General features: G+C 39.1%; 1 protein-coding gene and 1 long non-coding RNA gene across 2 annotated transcripts; one reads left to right on the forward strand and one right to left on the reverse strand.

Annotated features, from left to right (window-relative positions):
* Positions 1 to 27,032, forward strand: LOC114664362 (uncharacterized protein C1orf232). The gene is made up of 4 exons (XM_028818448.2): positions 1 to 456; positions 4,876 to 4,950; positions 17,674 to 17,780; positions 24,786 to 27,032. Exons 1-4 carry the CDS (start codon positions 364 to 366, stop codon positions 25,075 to 25,077), a joined length of 567 nt encoding a protein of 188 aa, XP_028674281.1. The 5' UTR covers positions 1 to 363; the 3' UTR covers positions 25,078 to 27,032.
* LOC127525896 (uncharacterized) lies at positions 14,255 to 24,946 on the reverse strand. The gene is made up of 3 exons (XR_007933510.1): positions 24,849 to 24,946; positions 21,673 to 21,808; positions 14,255 to 14,484 (listed from the first exon to the last, which is right to left on the reverse strand). It is a non-coding gene; the product is annotated as an uncharacterized LOC127525896 (long non-coding RNA).
* Positions 27,033 to 27,826: the final 794 nt, after the last annotated feature.

The following is a 27,826-nucleotide window of genomic DNA, read 5'->3' on the forward strand; positions in this document are numbered from 1 at the left end:
GTTAAATTTTTATGGTGAAACACGATCTGGATTTCAGGTAGCCAATCACATGGACTTGCTGCAAAGTGCAGGTACGTGAACAGATGCTGGGCTGACCTGACACACGGCTGTGGCTCTGGTAACACAACAGTCCCCCCCCTCCAGCTTCGTCAATCTCCTTAATTAGGGTAAATAAAAAAAAATGAATATCTCAAACTTCAAAGCAAAGAGGATTTAACACAGCAACTTTTCATTCTTGGAGATTTTCACAAACTCATTTTGACTTTTAAAATTTATCTGGACAAAAACAAACTAAAAGAAAGTACAAAATAAATAAAAGAATAGTTGATGGTGCTGTAGAACTGCTAATTGCACAGGAACAAAATGAATTCCTCTGTCTGGAAAATATACAAGAGCAAAGTGCTGAAAACATTCACAGACCAAGAAGAGGAGGAGGAAGAAGAAACAACTGCACCGGTAAGAAACTGCATCTCTTCTAAACCGCAGTACTGTTAAAATGGCAGCAAATAGTCATGTGTCAGGCCGAAAGTTATCTAGTAAATGCATTTATTTGTAAGTTAGTGAGTAATATGATTCTATTTCCAAAAATATTCTTTATTCATCTTGTTAAGAATTACACAGTCAAAATTAGCAGAGAATTTTGAAGCTTATCATTCCAAAATCCAATTTATTCTTTTATTCTACATAATTCTTAATAATGCTTGCAGTTCACTAAGAATGTGCTCATTTCATTTTATGTATAAAATATCTATCTATCTATCTATCTATCTATCTATCTATCTATCTATCTATCTATCTATCTATCTATCTATCTATCTATCTATCTATCTATCTATCTACAGATTATTACAGACTTCCAAGAGGAATCTGTTTATTTACCCAAAACATGTAATGATCTATTTTTGTGGAATAATATAATTTTGAAGGAGAATGAACACACTCTCCTATAGTATATTTCCCAGTTACTCAAATTAGATGAGCACAGACAGCAGGAAGGAGAATATGCGTGAAGTTGAGTGGAGGGATAATTTGGTGCACAATTATTTAAAGCCATGCTCACAATAACACTATCTTGCAATTAATCTTTACATTTAAAAATAACCAAGAATTTTGAGAGTTGAGCTGATATATTGCTAGAATGTGTTGGAATGGGTTTCTTCGACAGTTGTCCATTTCAATGATTTGGTCATGGGCATGGGCATTTGTTTCAGTATTTGCTGTTATTAAAGACTGTCTTCATTCAATAATTTGTTTAAAATGGAAGGTTGATATTGTATATAGACCTAACAACACCACAAGAAATGTTGTTATGTTTGTCCAAAGCTTGGACGTCGAGAGACAGGTGCTGCCATCTTTTATAAGGTGTGCAGTAATGACATGCATAGTGATGGCTGTGATAAATTTGCATTTTTGACATTCAGAATTGTTTAACATTGTTTCATTTTTTGGAACAGGTGCATGCTTATTTGTGTCTATTAATTTGTTTTGTTGCTTATCTGGTGACGTCATTGTCTCCTGTTTTTGGATGGTTCTGGAACATTCTTTGGATGGCTGCAGCCATGATGTTAAAAGTTGTTGTTATGCCTATTTCTGGTCACATGATAAATACAACGTCGTTTCATTGGACGCCCCCCTCCCCTTATTTAAAAAGGTGTCAGACAGCAGCTTGTCAGGATGGATGTTTTCTAAAAACAAACTCTGCATCAGTGATTGTTAATGGAAAAAAATCCAAGATATTACTAAGACTCTGTCATTTTTTTACTTTGATTCTGTTTTTTTTTATCTTATGTGATTTTGTTTGACTGATCTGGTCTTTAAACTTCTTGTTTATCCCCTGGCTATGTTTTTTGCCTGGCTTTTTACATTGCTTTCAATCTCCTGGTTTCCTCTACCTTGCAACAATAAATCTCAGAGTAACAGTTTCTATTTACTACTTCAGTGGGCAACATTTAATTGGTAAATGGCAGACATTTCCCAAAACAATATGACCACAGCCATGAAAACAGAATCTAAAATGACAATACCTGGGGAAAAAAGAATCACACAATAAAGCTGTGATGACATTAAAGAAATACATATTAAGATTAATAAAAATAGTGGCTCCAGCAGAACCCCGTAACCCTGTGTTGGGATATATTGAGTTGGATAATGGATGGATGGATGGATGGATGGATGGATGGATGGAATAACAATAACAATAATATTAGTTTTAGCCAGTAGGGGGCATTGCAGTAGCCCAAACCACAGACACAAGTCCCAGGTACAAATGCAAGGCATAATACAATTATAATCTTACAAAGGCTTACTTGTAATAATGGCTTTCTTTCTTTCTTTCTTTCTTTCTTTCTTTCTTTCTTTCTTTCTTTCTTTCTTTCTTTCTTTCTTTCTTTCTTTCTTTCCTCTCCTCGACTCCACCCAGGTGAGCTCTGTTAGTCATCCACGCCCAACCACAACTCACCTGGATGAGGCTGAGCAGCTTTTTTTTTTATCTATGACCCAGGAGTATTTCCGGTGCTAGGGGCATAGCCCACTGAAAGCACTTCCAGGTCAAACAGAAGTCCCCGAAAATAGGGATTATGAATCCTGGCAGCTCCTCCTGGCGTCCCCCACAGAACCCATCAGGGCTGCCCCATAGGACCACAGGTCCCAGCATGCCCTGCAGGTGTCTGCATGGGAATCCTAACACAGGGATGCTGCCATCTAGCGTATCCAGGGAGCAAATTGACAAACTCTGCCATAGTATCGGTTTCCAGGCCGGGGAAGGAACCTGAATCTGTCCCAGCAGGGGATGCCAGTGTAAGGAGTTGTCTGACAGTGAACATCCTTCCTTTCTTCCTGATTTTTTCTTCCTCTGGCCTCCTGGCCAGTCAATGGACTGGAACCTATCCTGTGTCTATTACACAGGCTAGAATGGCCTTAGAAGTTCAAGACATTACTTTCATAACACTGACAGGTGGTACATGACAGATGTTGCCAATAGTACAACCTTTCTTAGCAAGCTTGACAGGTTCCATTTTCCCAAAGGCAGTTACCAGACTAAAAATGGCTGCCAGAATGTGTGTAGTGGAATTGCTCGCCCACTTGCCTGCGTCTCCTTCCTTTTCCCTGTCTCTCTCTCTCTTTCCTTCTCTCAGTCCTATTCTCTCCTCCTCTCAATGTTTGAACATTTGCCACAAACTCTTCTCCCATCTCTAGACTCAAATGACCTCAAAAGGCAGCATTAAACTTCTTCCTGGGGCACCTGATCTATCTATCTATCTATCTATCTATCTATCTATCTATCTATCTATCTATCTATCTATCTATCTATCTATCTATCTATCTATCTATCTATCTATCTATCTATCTATCTATCTATCTATCTCTTATTTATTTATCAGATCCCTTTATCCAAGGTATTGCCATGGATGGAAGGGGCCCTGGGATCCCAGGTAGATGGATGGATCGGGGGAGAGAGCATGTTCAGGTCATTATCTCCCCCATAATGCTAGAAGGCAGCCACCCTGGGTTGCTGTAGCACCATTGATTCCTGCAGGGCACACTGGGATTTGGAATTCACTGCAGCCCTGCGCGTGCCGACGGGGGAGCTGCGGAAGCTGCAGAACCCTATTATGTCAGGCTTCCGCCACACCTGGTAGTCGTCCAGAACATGCTAATGGGCCACGTGGAGTGCATCTTACAAGGAGCCAGCTGCCACTGCTCAGGGAGCCGGAGTTGGGAGGAAGAGAGACAAAGTTTGCCTGAGGAGCAGTGAAGATGTCTGAGAGAGAAAGCTGAGAAGAAGGCAAACAAGTGCTGTGTTGATTTGTATTGTATTGTACTGTGCTGCTGTGGGAATGAAAAGGAAGCGTTTCCCACAGAACTAAACATGTGTTGTGTTTGGAACTTGTACGTCATGTCTGTCTGTATCAGGTTTGGGCAGCTCTTGTGACCCCTGCAGACCACATCATATTACAAAGCAAGTTATAATACATGCAAGAATGAATATTGTTACTACAAATAAAAATTAAGGATTAAGAAGAAATTAGTCAACATATTCCTTTACTATGCATGCCCTGTAATTGTTTTCCACATAACAATGACCCTGTGTGAGAAGAGGTGGTTCTGTTACTTTTCCTTTTGTAACATATCTACTTCTCATCCATCTGTGTATGCATTTTCTCAACCTACACAATCCAATGAAGGATCATAGGGAAGACCAAATATCAGCAGCACAGTGCACAAGTCTGGAACTAACATTATACAGGTATGAGACATTTGCTCATTGAAACTTGGCCAGTTTTGACTCACCGGTTGCTATAACCTACATGAATTTGTGATGTGAGGGAAAACCAATCCAAACTTGGAAACAAAATCACGTAAACCTCACAGAGACAGCAACCATACTGGTTTGCTGGAGTGGTGAGGCAGCAGTGCTAACCACTGTCTCCTTATACTACTTACTTCCATGTATAGTACATGGTTTATTATTTTAGTGGAAAAGTTCTGCCTGATCAAATGAATTAATACTTTTGAGAATTTTCAGTATCTGGATTAACACTCCATGCAGGTCACCAATTCAATTTAGGTCTAAAGAAATCCATTTGCCCTTATCCTGCCATGGTAAGCCGTTGTCTTTATTCCAGGGATAGCCAATTTCTGTCAGAGAAGGAGGACGTCTTTGAGCAAGTGAAGCGTGAAAAGGGATGTTGCAGCCCATGTAGTGTTTTCAGATTGGCAAGCATAGTGATGATAATGAGTTAAAGGAGGATAATGAAAAAGATTAGCAATGTAGTGTAATTTAAACTTTGCCATGGTGAAACCTTAAATTAACATCCAACAGAATTACAGATGGCTTGCTTATTGATTTATGAATTTGTTTGTTTGTTTTTTTAGGAAGAGGAGCAGACCGCTGTAACCCCATCTCAGGCTGAGGATGGCTCAAGTACGATGTCCCAGTTGGCCAAGAAAGTAAGCTTATCCTGTTTGCTGTCAGTTGTGCATCTCCAGATTTAATGGCTTCCTCACCTTTCCCTTATAATATTTGTAAAGTCTGACAGTCTTGACTGCGATAAAGTTGTTATTGCACTATAAGTACAGGGTCTAAAAATACATGCAAAACTAAATATACTGTAATTCATATTTATTTGCTGTTTAACTGTTGCATTAAGGATTTCTAAACTTTTAAAAATGTGTGCTTACATCCGCATCCCCATTTAGGAGAAATCAGCTACCAGAGAAGGATGAACATTGTAAGGTAATGACGTATGCAATGAAAAAAAGACTACAGCAGTTACGTTAAAGTTACTCACTTGACAATTTCATCCAAAAGGATATACACTCAAGCATAAAATAATTCATCTAAATTCAATTTATTTTTATATATTTCTCATTGACAAACTCAGAATGCTATACACATTAAAAATATAGTTAAAATAAAACACATTATAAGATTCAAAGCTATGCAATGAAACACCTCACAATTTGTACACACTCTACACATATTGATTTCAGTGTTAATTTATTGGGCTGTATGATGGCACATTCAGAGTGTTAATTGACATAACATAATATGCATCAGCATTCTCCAACCTACTTCATCTAAGGCAGGATCATGGGAGGTAGACACCAATCCCAGCACCACTGGATGCAAGACGGAACCAGACCTGAATGAGGAATCAGGAACCATCTTACCAGCATCATAGGCCTCCCAGGCAAAGCATTGCACTGGGCTCTTGTTTTGATAGAAAAACAGAAACAGATATAGGCATCAGAAACATCGTGGGCCCCTACGCTCCTGGGGCTCCCGGCCAGTGCCCATTGTGCCTATGCATTAAGATGGCCCTGAGGTGCCATTTTATCAATGGGCTTCTGTTTTCTGCAAATTTGATTTGGACAGACAAGTTCAAAATTAGACAGTATACTTATTTTTTATTAGTTTCAAAGGGTTATTAAGAGTATAAATATAAGTAAATTGTAAATATCTACTATTTCTGCAGTTGTGACACAGGTAGGATAAATAATTAACTCGGGCTCACACAGTGAGCAAGCAGTCAAAATTAAATTCAGTAAGGGCTGATGCAGGCATCAGATTCAAAATGAGTGAAGATTTGCAAAACAACAATAAAGTTAATCAGTTTGAACATTCAATATCTTGTCTTTGTAGTGTATTCAATTGAATATAGGTTGAAAAGGATTTGCAAATCATTGTATTCTGTTTTTATTTATGTTTTACACAACGTCCCAACTTCATTGGAATTGGGGTTGTAGTTCACTTGCAAGAGCGATATATTTTAGGTAATCCCAGACAGAGACTGCTGGCCGAGGGTAGGGGGAAGCATGACGTCAGGAGTGGGGAGCTAGGCAGGGCCCTCCTCGCTGTCCTATTTCACTAATACGCGGGTGAAGCTGTGGGGGACGGTTAGTCTTCTATGTAAAGATCAATGTGTGTGTGTGTGTTTGTTCTTTATGAAATTCCACACCCTTGCTCCAATCTCAACAAACTTTTACACACAAAACTAAACTATTTTGGAAGCCAAAATTTTGTCCCTGGGAGTACATTTGGGGGATTTTTTTTCTCCTTTTTACTGCAATGACTTTCAAGTACAGTGCCACCTAGTGGCTCAGAGCAAAAGAAACACCAGAACAAAGTGAAGCCAGACTATCAAACAAAAGGACCGGACCTTAAAATTATTTACCTCCTTCAACGCTGGGTGCTGCTGCTTGTTAATTAATTAATTAATCACAAAAATAAGCATAACTTAAATTGCTTTAAACTTTAAGCATTTTCTAAGTCTAGAGTTATAGTAGCTAAAGTCACAGTCCAGATTAATAACGTATGCTATGGTCAAATGACAGGGACAGGAAAACAAAGCTCCAGGTGACAAGAAGTTGGTGAAGATAAACCGCAGGGATTCCATGGCCAAAAGGCCGCCCAGCCCCCTGGTCATTCTGCAGTCCATAATTGTGAAAATGTTATTTATTATTGTTGCAATGCACCATCCTGGAGGACTTGATGGAGACACAGTCATAGTTGTAGCTGTCCATATCTTTCCCAACATGAAAAGCTTTGTCCAAGTGGCAGTGAAGCAAGAAAAATGAAAACAAAAAAGAAAGCAGAGATAAATAGTAGTTAGTGACAAGTGCACATCTTTTAAGTATGCAATACCTCGTATTATGTTCTATTAAAACAGATAATAAAAAGACAAATTAAAAAAGTGGGGTTTTAAACGTATCTCTTAAATGTTCTGTAATGTTAGTCCGGCGTGTCTGTATGCCCCTTCAACATATGTTCCGGGGGAGCAGCCATGGGCTGCTCAATACCTCCCCCGGGACGCTTGGTGGCAGCCTCCCTGGCTGACGGTGGTACCTCAGCTTACCGCAGGGCTCCATGGGGGATGGAGTTCTCAACAGCTCTTTTGGGATTTGGAGTGGCTGCCAGGGGGCAGCTGCATGGGGCTCTGAGCCTGGTTGGACGAATCTTCAGCCTCACCCATAAGTGCAACCGGAATCAGGTGATCAAGCACCTGGAGCGCTTCCGGGTGGGCTATAAAAGGGGCCAGCAACCACCACTCGGTGACCAGAGTCAGATGGAGGAGGAGTGGTGGTGCTGGAAGAAAGGAGTGTGGTGTGCTTACTTTGTGTGTTTGTACACTGGGGACTGTGTTGTGCCTATGGGGTTTACAGGGAAGACTTACTCCACAGGTGAAGAACAATAAAAGTCTTTTTATTTTATATGTGCCTCCCGTGTCCATCTGTGACGGGTCAGGCGTTTATATAGCACCTTTGTTACACTGTATTGGTAAAAGTATTCCTGAGTTTTGGCACATCACATCTCCAACTCTTTTATACTGTAGATTGCCCTGCCACACTGGTGAGACTTTCACAATTCCTTACAGTGCTGTTTTCAGCCACACTGATGCACTGCATGTGTTTACAGTTCTCAGCAGAAAGAGTTTTGTAACATTTATGTGAAATTTACCTTCAGTAAACTTCCAGCAGTAACCTGTCTAAACCATTTATCATGAACTTTTCTTGCAGACCAGTTGCTTATGATGTAAAATAGGCGCATAGGAAATGTCTGCACATCAGTGCCCTTGCTGCTTTGTGTTAATATGAAGACGATTTGGGCTTTTGCTTTGATTGTCTTTTGTCTCTAGGCACCATAAAATTAAAGAAAGCATTTTCTGAAATGACAGTATTTACTTGTGCCTGTCTGTTAATGCTAAATGCAAATGTATCATGTCAGGCCCATGTCCTTGTATTGAAACATAACATGAGTCATAATGTCCAATTTAGGGCTGGAGGAGGCTGAAGCCTATCCTAGTAACACTGTGACTAAGGCAGCAAATAGTCCTGGCCAGTTGAGTCCTGCACACATTCACACTCACACACACACGGGAGCTCACTTGGACGCATCAGTTAACCTAACATACATGTTTTGGGGAATATGAGAGGGAAAGAAGAATTCAGAAATGATGATTGTAAAGTAAGTGTAGAACAGTGGTCTCAAACTCTAGTCCTGGAGGGCCACAATGGTTGCAGGTTTTCATTCTAACTCTTTTCTTAATTAGTGACCTGTTTTGGCTGCTAATCAACTTCTTGAGAATTCATTTTAATTGACTTTCTTTTTGAAGATATGTTCTCCTGAATTTCTTCACGTTCCTCTGAATTGCTTCATTTCTTTCCTTAAATGGCACCCAAACAGAAATGAAATGTAAAGTGAGGGAGACAACAGAAGACCAACTAAGTCAGGGCCTCAAACTCCAACCAATTTCACTCCAACCAGTTGCTTAATTAGGTGCCAAGTCTTGTTGTTAATTAAACTCATTCTTTAATTTCATGGCTTCTTGCTACTCTCGTGGTGCAATAGCAGACATTTCAGAAATTGTTGATTTTCACTTTTCTATGAGCCCTGTTAAAATGTTTTGGGGACCTGAGCAGATCAACATTCCTGAGACCTTATTCTTTCTTTATTTTCAGATGTTGTATGATGGACACAGTTTGCTGGTCCTGTTTTGGCACATTTTGTATCTCATTATCATTTGGCTGTTAATTAAGGAAAAAGAAACAATTAAAGGGTCTGAGCCTTCGAGAGCAAGTCAATTAAAATGAATACAAAAGAAGTTAATTCGCATCAAAAACAGGTCACTAATTAAGAAAAGGGTTAGAATGAAAAGTTGCAGCCACCGAGGCCCTCCAGGATTGGACTTTGAGACCACTGGTGTAGATGCTTATTATTTCGCACCGAGCTACAGCGTCCTTACCACAGTGAGGTTGTTATATCAAAAGCTGACAGTAGGTGGCACCATTTTATCATCTTGAAATTTTCTTCGCTAACTTCCTTTTACTGTACTTACAAGTTCTGAAATAAAGCGCGTGCCTCTGAAACAGAGAGACTGGTCACACTTTAATTTTTATGTCTCTAATTTAGGGTCTTTTTGCATTAGTCTAGAATTACCTGTACAACTACAGTACATCTATGCCTCACAATTTTGATACACAAAAGCCCACAATCAGGTGATAGTAAAGTAATGTGCTGCCTGGAATCCATTGCTCCTGTTGCACAGTAAGTACATTCATTTTTCTAAAGTTAAAGGAAGTAACACTTTATGAAGAAACTTATCAAGGATCACATTGTGAGACATGTTTTAAATTTTAACCATTTGTGCCTTCAAGATAAAGTAGAAATGGAGAAACTGCACATACATTTAAATAAGAGACAAGCAAATTGACAAAACATCAATCATTTTTTTCTTTATTATAACTTACAGAATTTCAAAATACAAAAAAAATTAAATAACTAAATGAATTAATAACATAAATAATGGAATAAAAAATTAAGAATACTTGGAAGTGGCAGAGTGGTGGGTCCTGCCACCCCACCAGTCCTATACCCATTGGTTATCTTTGTTGAGCTTCAGTGTTCTTGGCGTGTCAGGATAGATTTTTTTCTGAGTATTTAATTTTTCCTCCAACGTTTTAGAAATATGTGTATTACGTTAACTGGCAATTTCTAAAATGGGGCATTGGTGTGGCTGAATAGACCTTCTGATACACTGGCATCTGCCCAAAACTGGACCCTGCTTTCTGTTGATACTGCCAGGATTGGTTTAGGCCCCCATGACTAACTGGATTAAGTGGATTTGAGAAGGTAATGTCATGTAAAAATATATATATATATATATATTAAAAATTATTATGGGAATTGCTAACTTGTTTGTCAGGGTAAATAGATATTTTTAAACTGGACAAAAATATGTGAAATTTAGGCAGTTTACCACATTCATCTTAAATTCTATAAATCATTCTACTGTGATGCAGTAATTTCAATAAATTATAGACATCTTATTGGTGCTGTAGCGGTTTGCAGTTTTGTTCTATCCAGATAGCTGGACTTTCTAATTAGAAAGCCAACAGAAGATTACTAAAATCAAAAAAGTAATTTTGTTCCATTATGCCTAAATTCACAGTGTAATAATCAGAGCAGAGACTTGAAGTCCCCTCAGAATATCCATTGTGTGTTTTCTTTCAGGCATGCCTGGCTGTTACTATATGTCTGTTGAGAAGTGAAGTTTCTCAGAACTTCAGCAATTTAGATTAGAATATGTTAGGTTAGATAAACTTCATTAATCCCATGGGGAAATTCAGATGCCTGCAGCAGCAAAAACATAAAAAACAAGAATACAGACTGACAGGACAGATAATACAGCCAATCGATGAATCAGTAAATATAAATAAATAAAAATGAAAGAGTATATTAGGTGGAAGCATTGAATTGCTGGATAGAAGGGGGCAGAAAAGACCCCCAGAGGTGCTTATTAGCATACCGTGGTGGATTGAGCCTGTGGCTAAAAGTTCTCCAAGAGGGGATGGAGGGCATTTTTCATGATGGTATTCAATTTTGCCACCATCTTCTCTTTTCTACAACAACTTCAAGTGTGTCCAGAGTTCACCATATAATGGGGCAGGCTTTCTTGATCAGTGTCTTCAGACATTGTGCACCTTCTGAGCTCAAGTTGATTCCCCAGGAGACTACAGCATAGAACACCACACTGGCTACTATGGACTGGTAGAACATTTCCAGCAGCCTGCTGCACAAATCAAAAGGCCCGAATCCCCTTAGCAAGTGCATTCTGCTCTGGCTCTTCTTATACAGCACCACTGTGTTGTCAGACCAATCGAGTTTGGTGTTTATAAGGACCCCCAGGTACTTGAAGCTCTGCACCACTTGCACGTCCCCCACCCCCCAAATAGTGTCTGGTCTCAGAGGCTCTTTGGCACACCTAAAGTCCTCCGCCAGCTCTTTTGTCTTGAAACCACTTATATTCTTTTCCTTAATATGAGGTTTATGATTCTTGATCCATGAGTTTCAAACAAAATTGACTACGTTTGGAAAACTGGTGCCACTCTGTCCTAATGATTATGTTTGTTTTTTTTTGTGGTCATTATCTTTTTTGATCTTAAAAGCACTAGAAGCATTGAGGACTTAAGTATTATTGATTGGCTGAAGTACTGCTGTCATTGATCGTGTCGAAACTCTGCACAGGACGTATGTGTTTCTTCAGCCTTGTTTGTGTGCTGGTCGTCAGATTATCTTCAGGAAGGATATTTAGCTGAACCCTGTGCTTATCTGCCTAAACTGCAACCACTACTCAAGTCTGATTTCTGTGTTGACAATAATGTCCTCAACACCAGATAAACTGGCTACTTTAAGGCTGTCTAAACAAGAAAGGTTCATTAATATTTGAATTTAATCTCAAACTGGAGCCCTGATACAATATACACCATGCATAACAGAAACATTTCAAATGCTCATGAATATCTGCCCCCCAATCAGACTACATCCCAATCATTACAAAATGTATTTACTTAAAAACCAAGGTAGCAACGAGGAATTTGTGGTAGGTTCACAGTAATGTATTGTGGTCATCAAATGGCAGCCATGCCCAAGTTGAATGTTACAACTTTAATACTGTCTGCTTGTCAACCTGCATTGTGCTTATTAATATATGGCCTTCCACTAAACCATGTTCAGTGTTTATTGATTAGCTTTCTGATTTGTTTAGTTCTTCATTTCCTGCTCCATTAGTAGTTTGAAATTTAGAAATATCTGTTGATTCTACTAAATTGTCCATATGCACTTATGTATTACATATTTATTGTGTAAATTATCCATCCATCCATTATCCAACCCGCTATATCCTAACACAGGGAGCCAATCCCAGCCAACACAGGGCGCAAGGCAGGAAACAAACCCGGGCAGAGAGCCAGCCCACCACAGGGCACACACACACACACATACCAAGCACACATAAGGGACAGTTTAAGATTGCCAATGCACCTAACCTGCATGTCTTTGGACTGTGGGAGGAAACCCACGCAGATACGGGGAGAACATGTAAACTCCACACAGGGAGGACCCGGGAAGCGAACCCAGGTCTCCTTACTGTGAGGCAGCAGCGCTACCACTGCGCCACCGTGCCGCCCTTCTGTAAATTATGCTACATTGTAATTTGTGTGTAATGTTATGGTGATGTTTGATACTGTATTGTATGTTACTGTTAGAGAAATAAGAAAGGCACTTTACATTTCCCCCCGTGACTACAGCCGGAATATTTGTAGCTTGTGAATGCTCTTTAAAAAAGCCCCATCACTTTTAGGTCTACAAAAATTGATAATATTTATCAATTACAGCATATAGGAAGTAGTAGTAGGGTCTTATACTGTGTTACCCATTATGGATGCAATGAGAAGTGGAGCAAAATGACCCCTTTCATTGGCTAACTGAACAGACTACAATATGCAAGCATTCAAGGCAGCTTAGACCCCTTCTTCAGGCAAAATGTAATGAAAGCTTGCATGTTGTTATCTGTTCAGTTGGCCAATAAAAGGGGTCATTTTGCTTGACTTCTCAGAGTATATAAGAAGAAAAAAGAAAAAAATCAAAAAGGGTAAAGGCTCGAGCCAGGAACAAGGCAGGAATAAGAAATTAACACCTAGGCATAATAACCTCTTTGTCATGAGACATTGAGACAGAAAACCACCAAAACCTGGTCACATCAAATTTTAATCACTATGGTTAATTTTTTTAAATTAAAGAGGAAAACTAAATTCAAACTTTACATGTAAAAAAAAAATCTGAAATAAAACATCCTAAGACTATATTTAAAAAAAAAATAAAAAAATCAGATGGGAAGTTTCATTTGCAAATAAATATGCAGATAAAAAAGTAAGAAAATACAAAGTTTAATTTGCAAAAACAAATCAAAATACTAAATCTCTTGTAACTAAATCTGGAAAGCAAAACACCAGAAATCTCATTCCAAAATCAATGTTAAAAGTTAAGCAAGAGTCAAAGAAGCAGACAAAATTAAATAAAATGGTCAAAATAGCCAAAACTCTCACAATTAAATGCCAAGAGAAATGGGAGCAGAGTATCACCACACAATGCCACTGCAGTTAGGAAGAAGTAGCAGGTGGTTAATATTGTAGTGTAGGTGTCAAGTGCCACAACAGGCGGATTCTCTGCTCTTTACTTTGAGGTGACTCACTATCTTTAAAAGGACTGTTTGCCTTCTACCACACTAGTTGGAAAAAGCACCAGTCACTGTGTTGCCATTTTTTCAGGCGCTCCTGCTATTGATGACGTAATGGCAGCTCATTCTTTTGGTGACACATCCCTAGCTGACAGAACTTGTCCAGCACCGTTGCATAGCCCACCCTTGAAAGTCGCTGTCCTAGAGGCCACTTCCAATTCTTTGCAACAGCACACAAACTCGTTGAAATGGCTGAGTGGTCTTCTCTCCAGTTTTGGCCATGCAGCCAGTGTTGAGAGCACATCAGCAGGGTTTGGGAACGCTGTGTTGTCAGATGGTGCAGCAGGGATGTTGTTTGCTGCATTGGCAGGTGGCACAACCAGGATATTAAGTGCTGAGCTGTCATGTGATTCAACAGAGGTGTTCAATGCTGGTCAGTTGGAGGGAAGCAGGCGGACCTTTTGTGGAGATGCAGATGTGTTAATTTCTTTACTGTTTTCCTTATTGAACTTGTGCTGCAAACTGTATTCCAGGTCTGGATCTCAGCTTTGAGACTTTCCCTTTGTAACGCTTTCTACAATCTACCTTTATACACATAAATACAAACAATTAAATAACAATAATACTATATAATTTTGTCTGACATTCTGCATAGAAAATGTCACAGAAATTATGATATTTGAACAGTATGTATATGGCTGTACAGTTGTTTATACTGTAAAGGAAGTACTGAACAAGATAAAGGTTTGGGCTATCCTTAGGCAAACCCTGTGTATTATGTGACAAAATAATAAACACAAGTTTAACATGTGTTGAGAGACACGCCTTTCCAGACGCGAGTCTATCATTAGACTAGAAAAAGATGGTGGTGGTGCCAGTTATGAAATCAGTGAGGCAGAAGGGGCGGGTCCAGGAGCTCCTGAACTGGAAGTGATGTCATGTGCCAGTGAGATGTTGGTTACTGGATCTACAGAGGGAAGGAGAGGAGGAGCATTACAAGACAGCGGAAATGTGTGTGTGTGACAGTCAGGGCCGGATTAAGAGCTTTGGGGGCCCGTAGCACATTTCAAATTTGGGGGCCCTTTTGGTCTGCATCATCTGAAGTTTAGATTCTGAACAGTTCAAACCGGACTAAATAATTATTTTACTCTCGATTATAATAAGAATCTTATAATATTTATGTGAATTTTATGTATTGGGCCCCTAAAGTTTTGTTGTGTAAGAAATTTACAGTTTAAAAACGTAAAGATAATATTTTTAAAGACCAGTTTTTCAATGCTACACTTTTTTATTAAATATTGGGTCCACCATGTGGGGGCCCCCGAAATTGCGGGGCCCGTAGCATATGCTACATGTGCATATTGGTTAATCCGGCACTGGTGACAGTACATACAACTAAACTGCAGGTTTATAAAAATATAATTGTTATATAAAACATAGTGCATGTATACTGTGTAAGACACAATAAAATATTTAAAAACATAAATCCTGAAAATTAAAATACATTTTATTAATTATTAAAAAATAATTATAATGGAATCATATTAATGTAATTAAAATATGAACAAAAAAAAGAGAATCTGTCTGTAGGAATCTCCCTTACTTTGCTGTCTTTAATACTGATTTTTCTTATTGGAACTGGGAAAGGAATTACGTTTTAAAACTGTCTGCTGGGTTCATTAAATAGACAATAAAATCAAGACTATTTGGAGAATTACAGAAGTTCAAATGATTCAAAAATACAGTTAGTGCCTATTAAAATGAATTCCTTCTTTAAAAGAGTAAGTTTGTATAATATTCATATATAGTATGATTCATTTTAGTATACCGCTCCCAACTAAACTTGCTTGCTTTTGACTCTCCTACACTCTTCATTTACAACCTCATGCATATGCACGGTACCCTCTTGGTGTCATAAATGTTGCAAGTCACCTTGGATAAAGGCATCAGCTACAGTAAGTAAGTAAATGTAAATTGTTACAAAAATAACAAACAGTAGAAAATATTTAATGAACCGCTGACATGTTGGACAGAAATTTCAGATCAAACATAATCTGTGACTTTTAATAACCAACTGAAGAACTATAACTGTGATTACATTGATGATCAAAATCACACATTAAAAAGTTGTCATAGACAGCTGGGATCCTTGCCCAGCCGGGATGCCTCTTCCTTGGAAGGACTGGGGGAGCAAGTGTGGACAGAGCATACCTCCCCGGAACACTAGATGGCAGCCCCCCTGGGTGGCAGCGGTGCCTCAGACTCCCGCAAGGCTTTATGGGAGTTGGAGTTGGATATAGCCCTGTTGGGATCTGGGGGCACCACCAGGGGGTGCTACAGCTGCTGCTGAGCAGCTCTTCCACCACAACAAGCACCTGGAGCACTTCCGGGGTGCCTTATGAAAGGAGCTACCAGTCACTACTCAGGGAGCCAGAGTCGGGAGGAAGGAGACAAAGCTTGACCTGAGGAGTGGAGGAGAGAAAAGGAAAAGAGGAAGAGAGAATTGTGTGTTGTGTTTAGCTGTGCTTTGGGTCTGTGTTATGCTTGGGAAGACATTTCCCACAAGGGAAGAAAAGAAAGTCATGTGTGCTTTATAAGTGTGCCTCCTGCATCTGTCTGTGTCAGGTTGGGTGGCTGACATGCCTGGAGAGCTGTGACAAAGTAAAAAACCTGTATTATCCAGTGAAATATCTGTAGTTTCTCTTTGTATCTGGGATAAAAACAGGTTCAGGAAACAGACAGAAGTGCACCATTATGTACCAGTATTGACTACCATTCCTCGTGTGATTTTGGGCTATACCAGAAATAAACTGTTGTTGTCGTTATTAAAGTTACTGATAATGCCTCTTTTCAGATTTCTGTTGATTAGATTAAACTTTATTAATCCCAAGGGGAAATTCGCATTACAATTATTAAAAAAGTTTGAGATAGCAAGAAGAGATAGATTGTGATGTTTCTATGAATAGTTCATCACAAATATACAGATGTATAATTTACGCCAGTGAAAATAATTCAGGTATGTGGTAAGAGCCACCAGAAGCGTTCAATCAATATTTTATTTCTACAAAGAAATCCTTGCACAGAGTCAGGGAAAACATTGTGAAGGTCAAATGTTCAAGCAGCATACTACGGGCCTGGTATCATACAGCTACCTGAGACAACTTTAAAAAGGCTATAAACTGAAAAGGTAACATTTGGTGTCCACAACATGCCAGCCAGTTCTTTTCACAATTTTAATAACTTATCCGTTGTTCAAATCAACTCTAGAATTTGAAGGATCGTCGCTAGGAAAGGTCTGAATGTAGTTGATAAGAACAAAAAATGTAAGAAAAAAGCAGAAATACTGTACCTTTATATTAGACACCATTCCAATCAATCCAACTTTATTTTACAGAGTCTTGTACAGCAAGCGACATTATGGAATGTTGTACAAAGCAAGACAGAATACAGTACATGATAAAGAAAGGGAGGATTGAGGAACTACATAATTTAATGGCTGTAAATCAATGAGGACCAACCAGGTTCTTACAGGAAACTCCTATATGACAGCCTACCTTCGGTTTACCTCGTAACAATGCAAGATTTTATGATTCCACATCTCCTGCCATTATGTGACCCTGGAGCACAGAATAGCAAAGGCACTTTACAGCCACTTAACTAGCTGGCAAGCAAACAAATAATTAAACCGATTAGTGCACGTCTTAAAACGCACTTGTGCCACTAATGAGCTATCTGACAAGTTGCAATTGAAAGGCTCTTCAGAGTAATTTCAAGAGTAAAACAAAGTAAAAATGAGACGCCGTTAGTTTGTAAAACAGATTACAACGTGTTGCTTCCTCACAACACCTGGGATCTGATTTGATTCCCAAGCAAAGTCTTTTTGAAGAATTCATGTCTTGCCTTTGGGTTGGGCACTAACATGGACTGCTGCCTTATGGAGACTGCTATTGGACTCATTCAGCTTTTCGTGACTCTGAGCTGGATTGGGTGAAATAGAGAAATAATGGAAAACACATTATTTTGTGCTGTTTCAGCTCACTTTGTTTTAGTGTTTCAATACCTTGTTGGCACAGCAGTCCATTTGTAATGTTGTCGTTCCTTTGACTCATAAAAGGGATGCTTCAGAATTCATAACCCTTGTCTTTTTGGTGCTCAGATGCAGGGAGCCGGAGCGAAGGGCTGGAAAAGCATGGCTTCCTTATTTAATCGGGAGGATGAACACAAGTTGCTAGCGTCAGAAAGTTCACCTCACACTGCTGACCAGTGAGTACACAGATTTGTATCTTCTGTAAGCCTCTCCTATCTTCTCTTCATTCTCTCTTTTCTTTTTAATTTCCTTTCAACAAGTTTATTTACACTTGTCCTTCTTGGAGGCTGAAACTACAAAAAACATCATACAAGTAGCAAAAATCCTCCTTTCCTTTAAAATAAATTATTATATTTTTATTACCCTTTCATAGTGATCCTGTTTGGATGATTTACAAAATCAAAACACCCCACATCAGTCATTTTCAAGTTTAGTTATAGAGAGCACCCATGGCTGCAGGTTTTTATTTCAACCAATCAGTTACCTCATTCTTACTTTTATTTGCTCTTATTGTATAGTTACCTGGCTGACAAAACATTTCAAGAAAATAATAAATATTTGTATTACTTGGCATAGCTTTAAATGCTCACATTGCTTGTGCTGATTTCTTTAAGTTTGCTAGAGTTTAAAGTTAAAGTTTCCAGTTTAGAGTTTCCAGGCCTTTAATGACCTCTTAGGCACAGCCATCAGCAGTGTGTCTATCAGCGGAGAGAGTGTTGACTTTGTCGAGAAGTTTACTTACCTTGGTAGTGACATTTGTGTTTCTGGTGACTCTTCCTATGAAGTCTGTAGACTGATTGAGAGGGCATGGGGAGTTATGAGGTCGCTGGTGTGTAGCACTCCCAATATCTCCACAAAAGGACGAAGGCCCAAGTCTTTAGAGTCCTGGTGCTTCCTGTCTTGCTATGGTTGCGAGTTATGGACGCTATCCAGTGACCTGAGATGAAGACTGGACTCCTTCTGTATTGTGTATCTTCAGAGAATCCTTGGGTACCTCTGGTTTGACTTTGCGTCGAATGAGTGGTTGCTCATGGAGTTCTGAATAAGGCACATTACCTGCATTGTGAGAGAGCGTCAGTTACGGCACTACAACCATGTGGCGCAATTCCCTGAGAGTGATCCAGCTCACAGGATCCTTATTGTTGAGGACCCGAGTGGCTGTCCCAGACCAAGGGGACACCCATGAAACACCTGGCTGTAGCAGACAGACGATCATTTCCGGTGGGTGGGACTGGACCGCTTGTCTACCTGAGGGGGTTTCCAACCAGGATCCCGAGTTGTTTCGTTGTGTGGTGGGTATGGCTACATGCAGTACCAGTGCATGCTCCCCAACCTTACGATTCTGATGATTGGTGGTGAGCAGTGGAGATGCTGGTGCAAACAGCATTGAATGCTAATGAGGAGAAGTTACGTCACCACCATTTTCACTTGCTTGCTCGTGCAAATAAGCAGGCAAGTGAATGTTGCCCTGAAATAATTGTCCCCATTTAACATTGTATTGTCAAAGCCTTTGGAAAATACTCAGACCCCTTGACTTTTTTCACATGTTGCAGCCAGGACCAGTGGCTCCATTAAGGCGAATTAGGCATTTACCTATGGTACAGATCATAGTGGGGGGGGGACCCAGCTGCATGGGTTGGCTACCAAACAGTCGGTTGGTGCACTAATACGCTTGGCCTAGAGCGCAAAATGACCTATAACTGGCACTGGTTGCAGCCTTGGGCTAAAATAGTTTATTTTTATTTATTCTGAACATCAAGCAACACAGAATAATAAAACAAGCATAGGAGTTTACAAGCTTTTGCAAATGTAGTAAATATAAAAACCTGAACCTTCACACTGACACAAGTATTCAGATCCTTTGCTATGACACTTGATATATTTCTCAGATGCATCCCATTCATATTGATCATCATTGAGATGTTTGTACACCTTGTTTGGAGTCAACATGTGGTCAATTCAACTGATTTCAACTGACTAGAAAAGGCACACACACCTGTCTATACAAGGACCAGCATTTGTGTATCACAGCAAAAACCAAGCCATGAGGTTGAAGGAGTTTACAGCAGAGGTTGGAGGCATGATTGTGTCAAGGCGCAGATCTGGGGAAGACCACAAAAATATCTGCAGCATTGAAGTTTCATAATTCTTCAGCTGATGAAGTTTGGAACAACCACAACTTTTCCGAGAGCTGGTAACCCAGCCAAACTGAGCAATTGTGGGCAGGGCCGTCTTAACGCATGGACATGCTGGGCAGTTGCCCGGGTGCCCCACAAGTATAGGGGCCACTTGCTAATCTATGTATGTTATGATTTGTTGATTAATCTTTGCTGTACAGCACGTTTTTTAATGTTTACTCAATGATTTTGTTGGAAGTACCAAGTACCAATACAATAAATATATGTTTCATTTTATCAACTATTTACATTTTTATTACTGTGAGTGGTTGTGTAGGTAGGGGCCACAGTGCACTGCTTTGCCCAGGGGCCTATAATGCTGTTAAGATGGCCCCGATTGTGGGAGAAAGGCCATGAGAAAAGAGGTGTTCCAATGGTGATAGTAGGTGAAGCATGGTGGTGGCATCATCATGCTGTGGGGTTGTTCTTCAGCAGTAGGAACTGGGACACTAGTTAAGATTGAGGGAAGGTGAAACAGAGCAAAATATGGAGATATTTTCAATGAAAAAACTGCTGTGGACCTCAGACTGGGTCAGAGGTTCACCTTCCAACAGGACTATGACCCTGGAACAAAGCAAAGACAACAAAGGAGTGGCTTCTTAGGGTCATCTCTGGCAATGTCCTTGAGTTTCCCAGCCAGAACCCAGACTTGAACCCAATCAGGCATCACTGAAAATAACTGTTTGCCGATGATGTTCATCCAGCTTGACAGAGCTTGAAACGAATCGCTGCCAAAGGTGCTTCAAAAAAGGTACAGAGGAAAGGGTCAGAATACTTGTATGAATGTGAGATTTCAACTTTCTATATTTTATTCTATTTTCTAAAATCCTGTTTTTGCTTTGTCATTTTGATGTAGTGAGTGTTTCCTGATGTGGGAAGAAAATGAATGTAAATGATTTTGAAACAAGGCTGCAACATAACAAAATGTGGGAAAAGTGGCAGGGTCTAAATACTTTCTGAATTCACTGCAATAAAGGATGTAAACTCTATAGAAAAAACTGAATTAAAAGTGACAAGGAGAAATTTAAGCATGTAACGCTTTGGCAAAAATAACAATATTTCAAATTTTATTAGAATAAAAGATTAAAAAGATGTCAGCTCACTATACAATGAGATTAATACAAGGTCCGAATGGTGCACTGATTGTAAAAGTGCTGTAATAAAAACCAGCAGACACAGGTGTACAGTACATCAGGAGTGAAACTGGAAATCCCTGCTCCACATAAAACATGCTATAAGAGATGTCATAGAAATTAAAATAAAGAAATATTTTGAAACACCCTTTCTCAGTGCAGCATTATTTAAAGACAGATCAAAAGCAAGCTGACATGATTTCTTTTTCTAATTCCGCAATCGTCACATACCCCTTTTTGTTACCATTTGACCGCAGGATAGTTGCCATCTTCTCTTCTCTCTAACTATGCTGTTTATCTCTGCCATCTTTTCTGCTCCAGCACGTTGCTACATTGCATACCTCCAGGAAGTATGGGTGAAATTCTGGCCCATTCACTGGGTGAAACTTGAGCAATCTCTCTCTGTGTCTGCCTAGAGGTTTTCCTGAATGCTCCATTTTTCTCCCACATTTCATGTGTATTAGGTTAATAGGCAATTCTAAATCAGTCCACTATGATAGTGTGTATGTATGAGTGTTCCCTGTGACGGACTGGCACTGAATTCAGGGCACATTCTTGCCAGTGTAGGCATCAAAACCATGAAACTGGATTAAACAGGTCTGTAAAATACTTTCCTCTGTCCACTCTCTTTCTGTCTCCTTCACACCATTCTCCTACACCCTCCATCTCTCCTTTAATGTTGGTCACCAGGCTGTACAGTTCGGCTTGCATTAGATATTTTACAGAAGGTAAAAAAAAGAAAAAGAAAAAAAGCACACCTGGATGTGTTTTGTAAGGAGAATCAACATCCCTTCTGGTGTCATCTCTGCTACCTTCCTTATCAAAGTGTACAGAAGACTGCATTCATCACACAGCCAAGACAGTGAAGAGGATTTTGCTCTCTGTTTTGTTGCTCTAGACAAAAGAAGGATAAAGGAGCACAAGATCCAGCAAAATGGATATGGTGGAGAAAATAGATAGCCTAGAAACATAAATTTAAAGCAAATAAAAAGGTTTATTGTGCTACCAGTGATGTGTACTAATGACACATAGCCATTTGTGTCTGCCATGCATCGTGTAACAGACTACCCACAGGCAGACATTTATCGAAGGTAAAAAGGAATAAACTAACATGATGTAAAAACATTGACCACCCCCCTTTAAGCTTTTTGAAATGTTTAGAAATTTCTGAAACAAAATTTTAAAGACTTTTAATACATTTTCACATTAATACACAGTGCATTCAAAAAGTATTCAGACCCCTTCAGTTTCTACACACTTTATTGTCTCTCTATTATTAAAGAAAATCTTGAGATTAGACGAGACTATTGCCAAGAGGTTTTTTCAAGTCCGCCCTCCTCTCAACCATTTCAGGTTAATGGCCCACGCCCACTGTACTCTTACCTCTCATTCGTGTGAAAGCTTTTGTCAGACACAGTTCATGCACTCTCAGCTCTTATAAATTTTTACGTTTTCCTCTCTTTAACTTCCCAATTAAAGAAGACATATTATGTCCAAATCTTATTGAAGAATTTCATCACGATGGGTTATCAACAGAAGAAATTAGTACACATGCAATCCTAGCACCGAGAAACGATGAAGTCAAACAAATTAATGTGAAAATTATCAATCAGATACACAGCAAATTGGTTAAATGTGAATCAACAGACTATGCTGAAACAGTTGGTGGTGATCATGCGGAAGATGAAAACATCAACTTACAATATCCCATAGAATATCTACAACTGTTAACATCGACTGAATTACTGTTGAATGAAGAATGTATCGTAATGTTATTGCGTAATTTATATCTGAGTGATGGGCTATGCAATAGGACAAGATTAGTTGTATTCAAAATCAGTCGAACAATTCTGACATGTAAAATTTTAACAGGAGACAAGAAAGGTAATGTAGTACATCTTCCGCGGATAACATTAGACACCAAAGGAGATCTTGATATCCCATTAGTATTAAAATGTTTACAGTTTCCCGTTAGAATAGCTTTTGCTATGACCATTAACAAATCACGGGGACAAACATTCGAAAAAGTTGGTTTATTTATTAGAGAGAAAGAAAGGATATTCACTCACGAGCAGTTATACATTGCATTTTCACAATGTAATTCCAAAGACGGAAACAAAATCCAGTGCGATTTTGAAGAAAAGTTAATTCCAAATATTGTTTTTACTGAAGTTTTACAGTAAAAGTGTAAGTTTAAAGAGTATTTGCGTGTTAATTTCAAAGCCAAACAGAACGAAAACGTATAACGCAATGAATACCTCTAACACAACATGAAACATAATTTACTTTAAATTTATTATGTTTTGCTATTTTTTACTATGGTTAATTACTCACTGTAATGTAAAGTAGTTAGGTCTATTATGCATATGTAATAATTCCCATGAAAATAACAATCTGTTTAAATTGTACATCTGCTTCCCCATACACGAGTGGCAGAGCCGCGTAGTGGCTAGCAAATATCACTCGCCCCGGAGTTGGCGAGCGAAGCGAGCCCCCTAGTTTTATAAATGTAATTTTAATGTGGCCATATTGTTCCTGCGATCTACATGCAATAACCCAAACATGTTTTCAGGAAGGCTTGCGTGTTTGTTTAAAATCAAAGACTGAAATCTCTTATTTGTATTCTGACATTGGCCATGGTACTCCAAATTGTGGTCAGACAATCCTGATTGCTTTAATTACCATTGAGAGGTGTCTAGAACTTGACTGAAGACCACCTGTGGCAAACTGAATTGACTGGTCATTGTTTAGAAAGTCACACATCTACCTGTGTATATCAGGTGCCACAATTCACACTGCATGTCAGGACAAAAACTGAGCCATGAAAGTCCAAGGAACTCTCTGTAGATCTCTGCAATTAGATTCTGGAGAAGGACAGATCAGGGCAAGGAGATAAAGCCATTTCCAAAGACTGGAGTTTTCCCAGGAGCACAGTGGCCTCAATGATTGTGAAATGGAAGAAGTTTAGAACTACCAGGCTGCTTCCAAGGGCTGGACATCCAGCTAAACTGAGTGACCGGGCAAGAAGGGCCTTTGTTGAAGAGGTGACCAGGTTAACTCAATAGTCACTCTAACAGAGCTTCAGTCCTCTGCTGAGATAGGAGAACCTTTTGGAAGGACAACCATCTCACCAGTACTCCATCAATCAGGCGTTTATAGTAAAATGGCTAGACAGAAGCCACTCTTGACTCTGGGAGCATGAGAAAAAGATTCTCTGTTTTAATTAAACAAAATCAAAGTCTAAGCACTAAGTTTTGGTAAAGCCCAGACACTGCTCATCTGGACAGAATTGATGGAAGGAGAAATGCAGCCAAATTTCTTGGAAGAAAACCTGCCTTGCGTTGCTTAGTCAGAGGCCAGCCTTAAACCCCACAGGACATCTGTGGAGAGACCTGAAGATGACAGTTTACAAACACTTCCCATCCAATGTAACAGAGCTTGAGGGGATCTGGCAGGAAGAAAGGGAGAAACTGACCAAATTCAGGTGCTCAAAGCTTGTAGCGACTTACCCAAGAAGACTTGATGCTGGGATTGCTGGCAAAGGGGCTTTTGCAAAGTACTGAATTAAGGGTCTGAATACTTATATAAATAAGAGATTTCAGTTTTTGATTTTTAATTAATTTACAAACCTTTCTGAAAACCAGTTTTACCTGTCATGAAGGGTTATTAAGTATAGATTGATTAGCAAAAAAAGGCAAATTTATCTATTTAAAATTAAACTTACAGCTCAATAAAGTGTGCTGAAAGTGACGGTGTCCGAATACTTTCTAAATCCACTGTTAGTAAGACTAAACAATGCTGGATGAAGCCCTGGACAGGCTGCTCCCATGGAAGTTATTCTCTTATAATTTACCTTTTTCTCTCATTGCAGCCCTCTGGCAGTTAAACCGGAAGAGCCTCATGTAGAAAAAAGGTCCACTGGATTCTGGGATACCTTTGCTGTGAAGTGGCAGCAGGCATCTGCTATGAAGGCTGGCGAAGAAAGTCATGATCAAGAAATCCACGCTGAAGAAGGCAGAGAGGACATAGAAGAGAGACATCATGAGGAATCCAACAATTCGACCAATTACAAGACCCTGGAGGGCACAGAGGACAGTGGCTTCAAGTGGAACTTCGTGACTAGCAAACTAGCAGAGCTGAAAAACAAAAGCATGGCGAATTAATGAAGTAATGGTTAAAAAAAAAGCAAAAAACAGGAGATGGGAAAATAGAAATGCAAACTGAAGCACAATTGATTGGGTCACTCGTTTGTGAGTGGCACCGTTTCCAGCATGACGTGATCTTCATTTCATTTAACTGCAGTTACATTCTTTTGGTGTCTTTGAGATTCGAAATAAAATAACAAATTCAAATGCATGAAATTGGAGAGCTTCTAAAGCTCCTCTGCACTCTGACGGCCTCGATTTATGTAGAAATCCCAGCATTAATAAGAAGCTACCTGGCGGCATCAGTAGCAGTAAAAGTAAATGAGAAATCAGTTGGACAGACATTTACCTCCATAGAGCATGGCGAATATTGCAGGGCTTTCTAACCGGGTACCAATTTATTAGCGTAGGCGGCACACTGTGAAAAATATACGTGTTATATGTGCCTTGCTTAACATTACTGATTTGGATAGAACTCCCTGTTGTTCACACCAATTCTGTTTCTCATAAACATTTTATGCAATAAATGTGTGAGCCTGCAGAGATTATTGACTACTTTGATGGTTGTTGTTTCAGAATTGGAGATGATTTTCCTTTAATTATTTTTTTTTTTTATATAATGGATATGATATATTACACCAGAGATAAAGAAGGGGAAGTGTCAAATTGATATCAAGTAAGAATAAATTACTTTTATATTTTGATTTAATGTTTGTTTCTTTAAAAATTTTGCAAAGAGTATAACACAAAAAGGAGTGACAGACAGAAGTTGTTATGCGCATACACACACACACACGCGCGCACACACGTGTCCGCAAATTGCATAACCAGCTTCCATTAGTAAAATGATGGAATACTTTGACACGTTATGGTCCAGTTTAGCTGGGTGGCCATTATGAGCTCAAAGAATTTTGCAACATCCTTAAATAGTTATCCTTATTGGTATAACTAATACCAATACCTCAAAGTATTTTCAATTGATTCTCACAGCGAATTGAAGCAGAAATCATTTTAATTAGCATTATCAATGTGCAAAATATGTGGCAGCACTGAGTCGGCCTAAGCTGTTGTTTTGTGCTTCATGTTTTTTGCCTTGCGTCCCAAAAAAAGTTTATCAAGTTATCCTTGAATCTCTTCATCCACCCATCCATCCATTTTGCAACTGCTGATGCCCATCTCAGCAACACTTGACAAAAGACTGTCGACTGGAGGATTTGTTTTCCTGTGCTCAGTTGCCGGCTGGTCATATGTCAATTCTTTCATTAATTAGAACTCATATCGCCATGATTGTGTATTTGTTTCTCTGCTTGTTTACGCATTTGAATGTTGTAAGTTTTAGCACTTTCCTGGTATAGATTTTTACTTATAAATTGGTGTAATGAGTGAACAATAATTTGAACTAAATTGAAATGCAGGAACCAATGCTGGGTATGTTGGCAGCCCACCACAGGGCACACTCCATCAGAGTGGTCTATTGTAGAGCTGCCAATTAATCTAACAGCTGTAGGATGTAGGAAGAAAATCAGAGTAGTTTTCTCAATATTAATCAAACGAGGAGAGTTGTGTTGGATGAATGGGCTCACAAAATGGATGGATGTTTGCAGAAATAAAACTATAAAGGGGCTCAGAATTAAATAAGGCAGATGAAGAAACGCCCTGTAAACCTACAGGTAAACCGCACCTGTGATGATCCACATATTGAACAACTGATCCAATATTCTTGACTTCAACGGCTGACCCTGACTTTTGAATGACTTATTATTATACTGTATGTTCTTTAAACAAAAAGGTGAGAAGAAAGAAGTGATAATCTCTGCTTATGTTTTCTGGGTTCAGAATTTTGCTGTGCTCTCCACTCATCAAATGCTGATGTCATTTTTTTTTCAGTGAAGGAGAGATTAGTTGTTTTTTGTGTTTTATTTATTGTGATATGTTTGCAATTAAACAAAACTGTTAAACTATTGATTCATGTAAATTATACAATAAATCCTACTAACTAAAATTTCAAATTAAATTGCAAGAATGTGTTGATTCAATGTGAATAAAAGTTTTTACTTTCATTGTAGTTCTAGTGTTTTTAGAAGCCCCAAGGCCAACACGGCCTACTGTTCTTTCTGGACTTATTGTGTCATTCAGATTTTCTTTTATCAAGTTTCTGAAACTTAATTTGGGAAACAATTAAATCCTTCTGGCATATAAAGATCATATTCTTTATTTTATTATACAATAGATGAACATTTACTGTATATATACACTGCTCAAAAAATTAAGGGAACACTTAATCATCCAGTCTAACACCAAGCCAAAGAAGCTTCAGGGATATCAACCTGTCCAGTTAGACAGCAAAAGCGATTGTGAGTCAATCTCACCTGCTTTGGTACAAATGAAGTGACAACAGGGACACAGGAGAGGCAACAGCAAGACACCGCCAAAAAGGGAATGGTTTGCAGGTGGTAGTCACAGGCATTTGCTCTCTCCTTATCTTTCCTGACTGATTATTCTCTAGTTTTGAGTTTTGCTAGCATTCTTGTCACTACTGGCAGCATGAGGTGGTCAGTACCTGCAGCCGATTCGGGTTGTACAGATAGCCCAGCTACTCCAGGATGGCACATCCATACATGCCGTCGCAAGGAGGTTTGCTGTGTCTGAACAAGGAGTTGCATGGCATAATTATTAATAAAGAGTCAAATCCCTGAATATTACAGAGATAGAAGCTAAATAATTGGGCTATTGAAGAAAATCATTTGATCAATAAAAGTGAGTCCAG

Source organism: Erpetoichthys calabaricus, chromosome 14 (assembly GCF_900747795.2).
Source record: "Erpetoichthys calabaricus chromosome 14, fErpCal1.3, whole genome shotgun sequence".
Taxonomy (NCBI): Eukaryota; Metazoa; Chordata; class Cladistia; order Polypteriformes; family Polypteridae; genus Erpetoichthys; species Erpetoichthys calabaricus.

What these genes read in the sequence shown, in the direction of transcription:
- LOC114664362 (XM_028818448.2), top strand. Translation starts at nt 364, where the DNA reads ATGAATTCCTCTGTCTGGAAAATATACAAGAGCAAAGTGCTGAAAACA. An exon ending in AAGAAGAAACAACTGCACCG is followed by an intron (nt 457 to 4,875) that starts GTAAGAAACTGC and finishes TTGTTTTTTTAG; the next exon opens with GAAGAGGAGCAGACCGCTGT. An exon ending in TGTCCCAGTTGGCCAAGAAA is followed by an intron (nt 4,951 to 17,673) that starts GTAAGCTTATCC and finishes TTTGGTGCTCAG; the next exon opens with ATGCAGGGAGCCGGAGCGAA.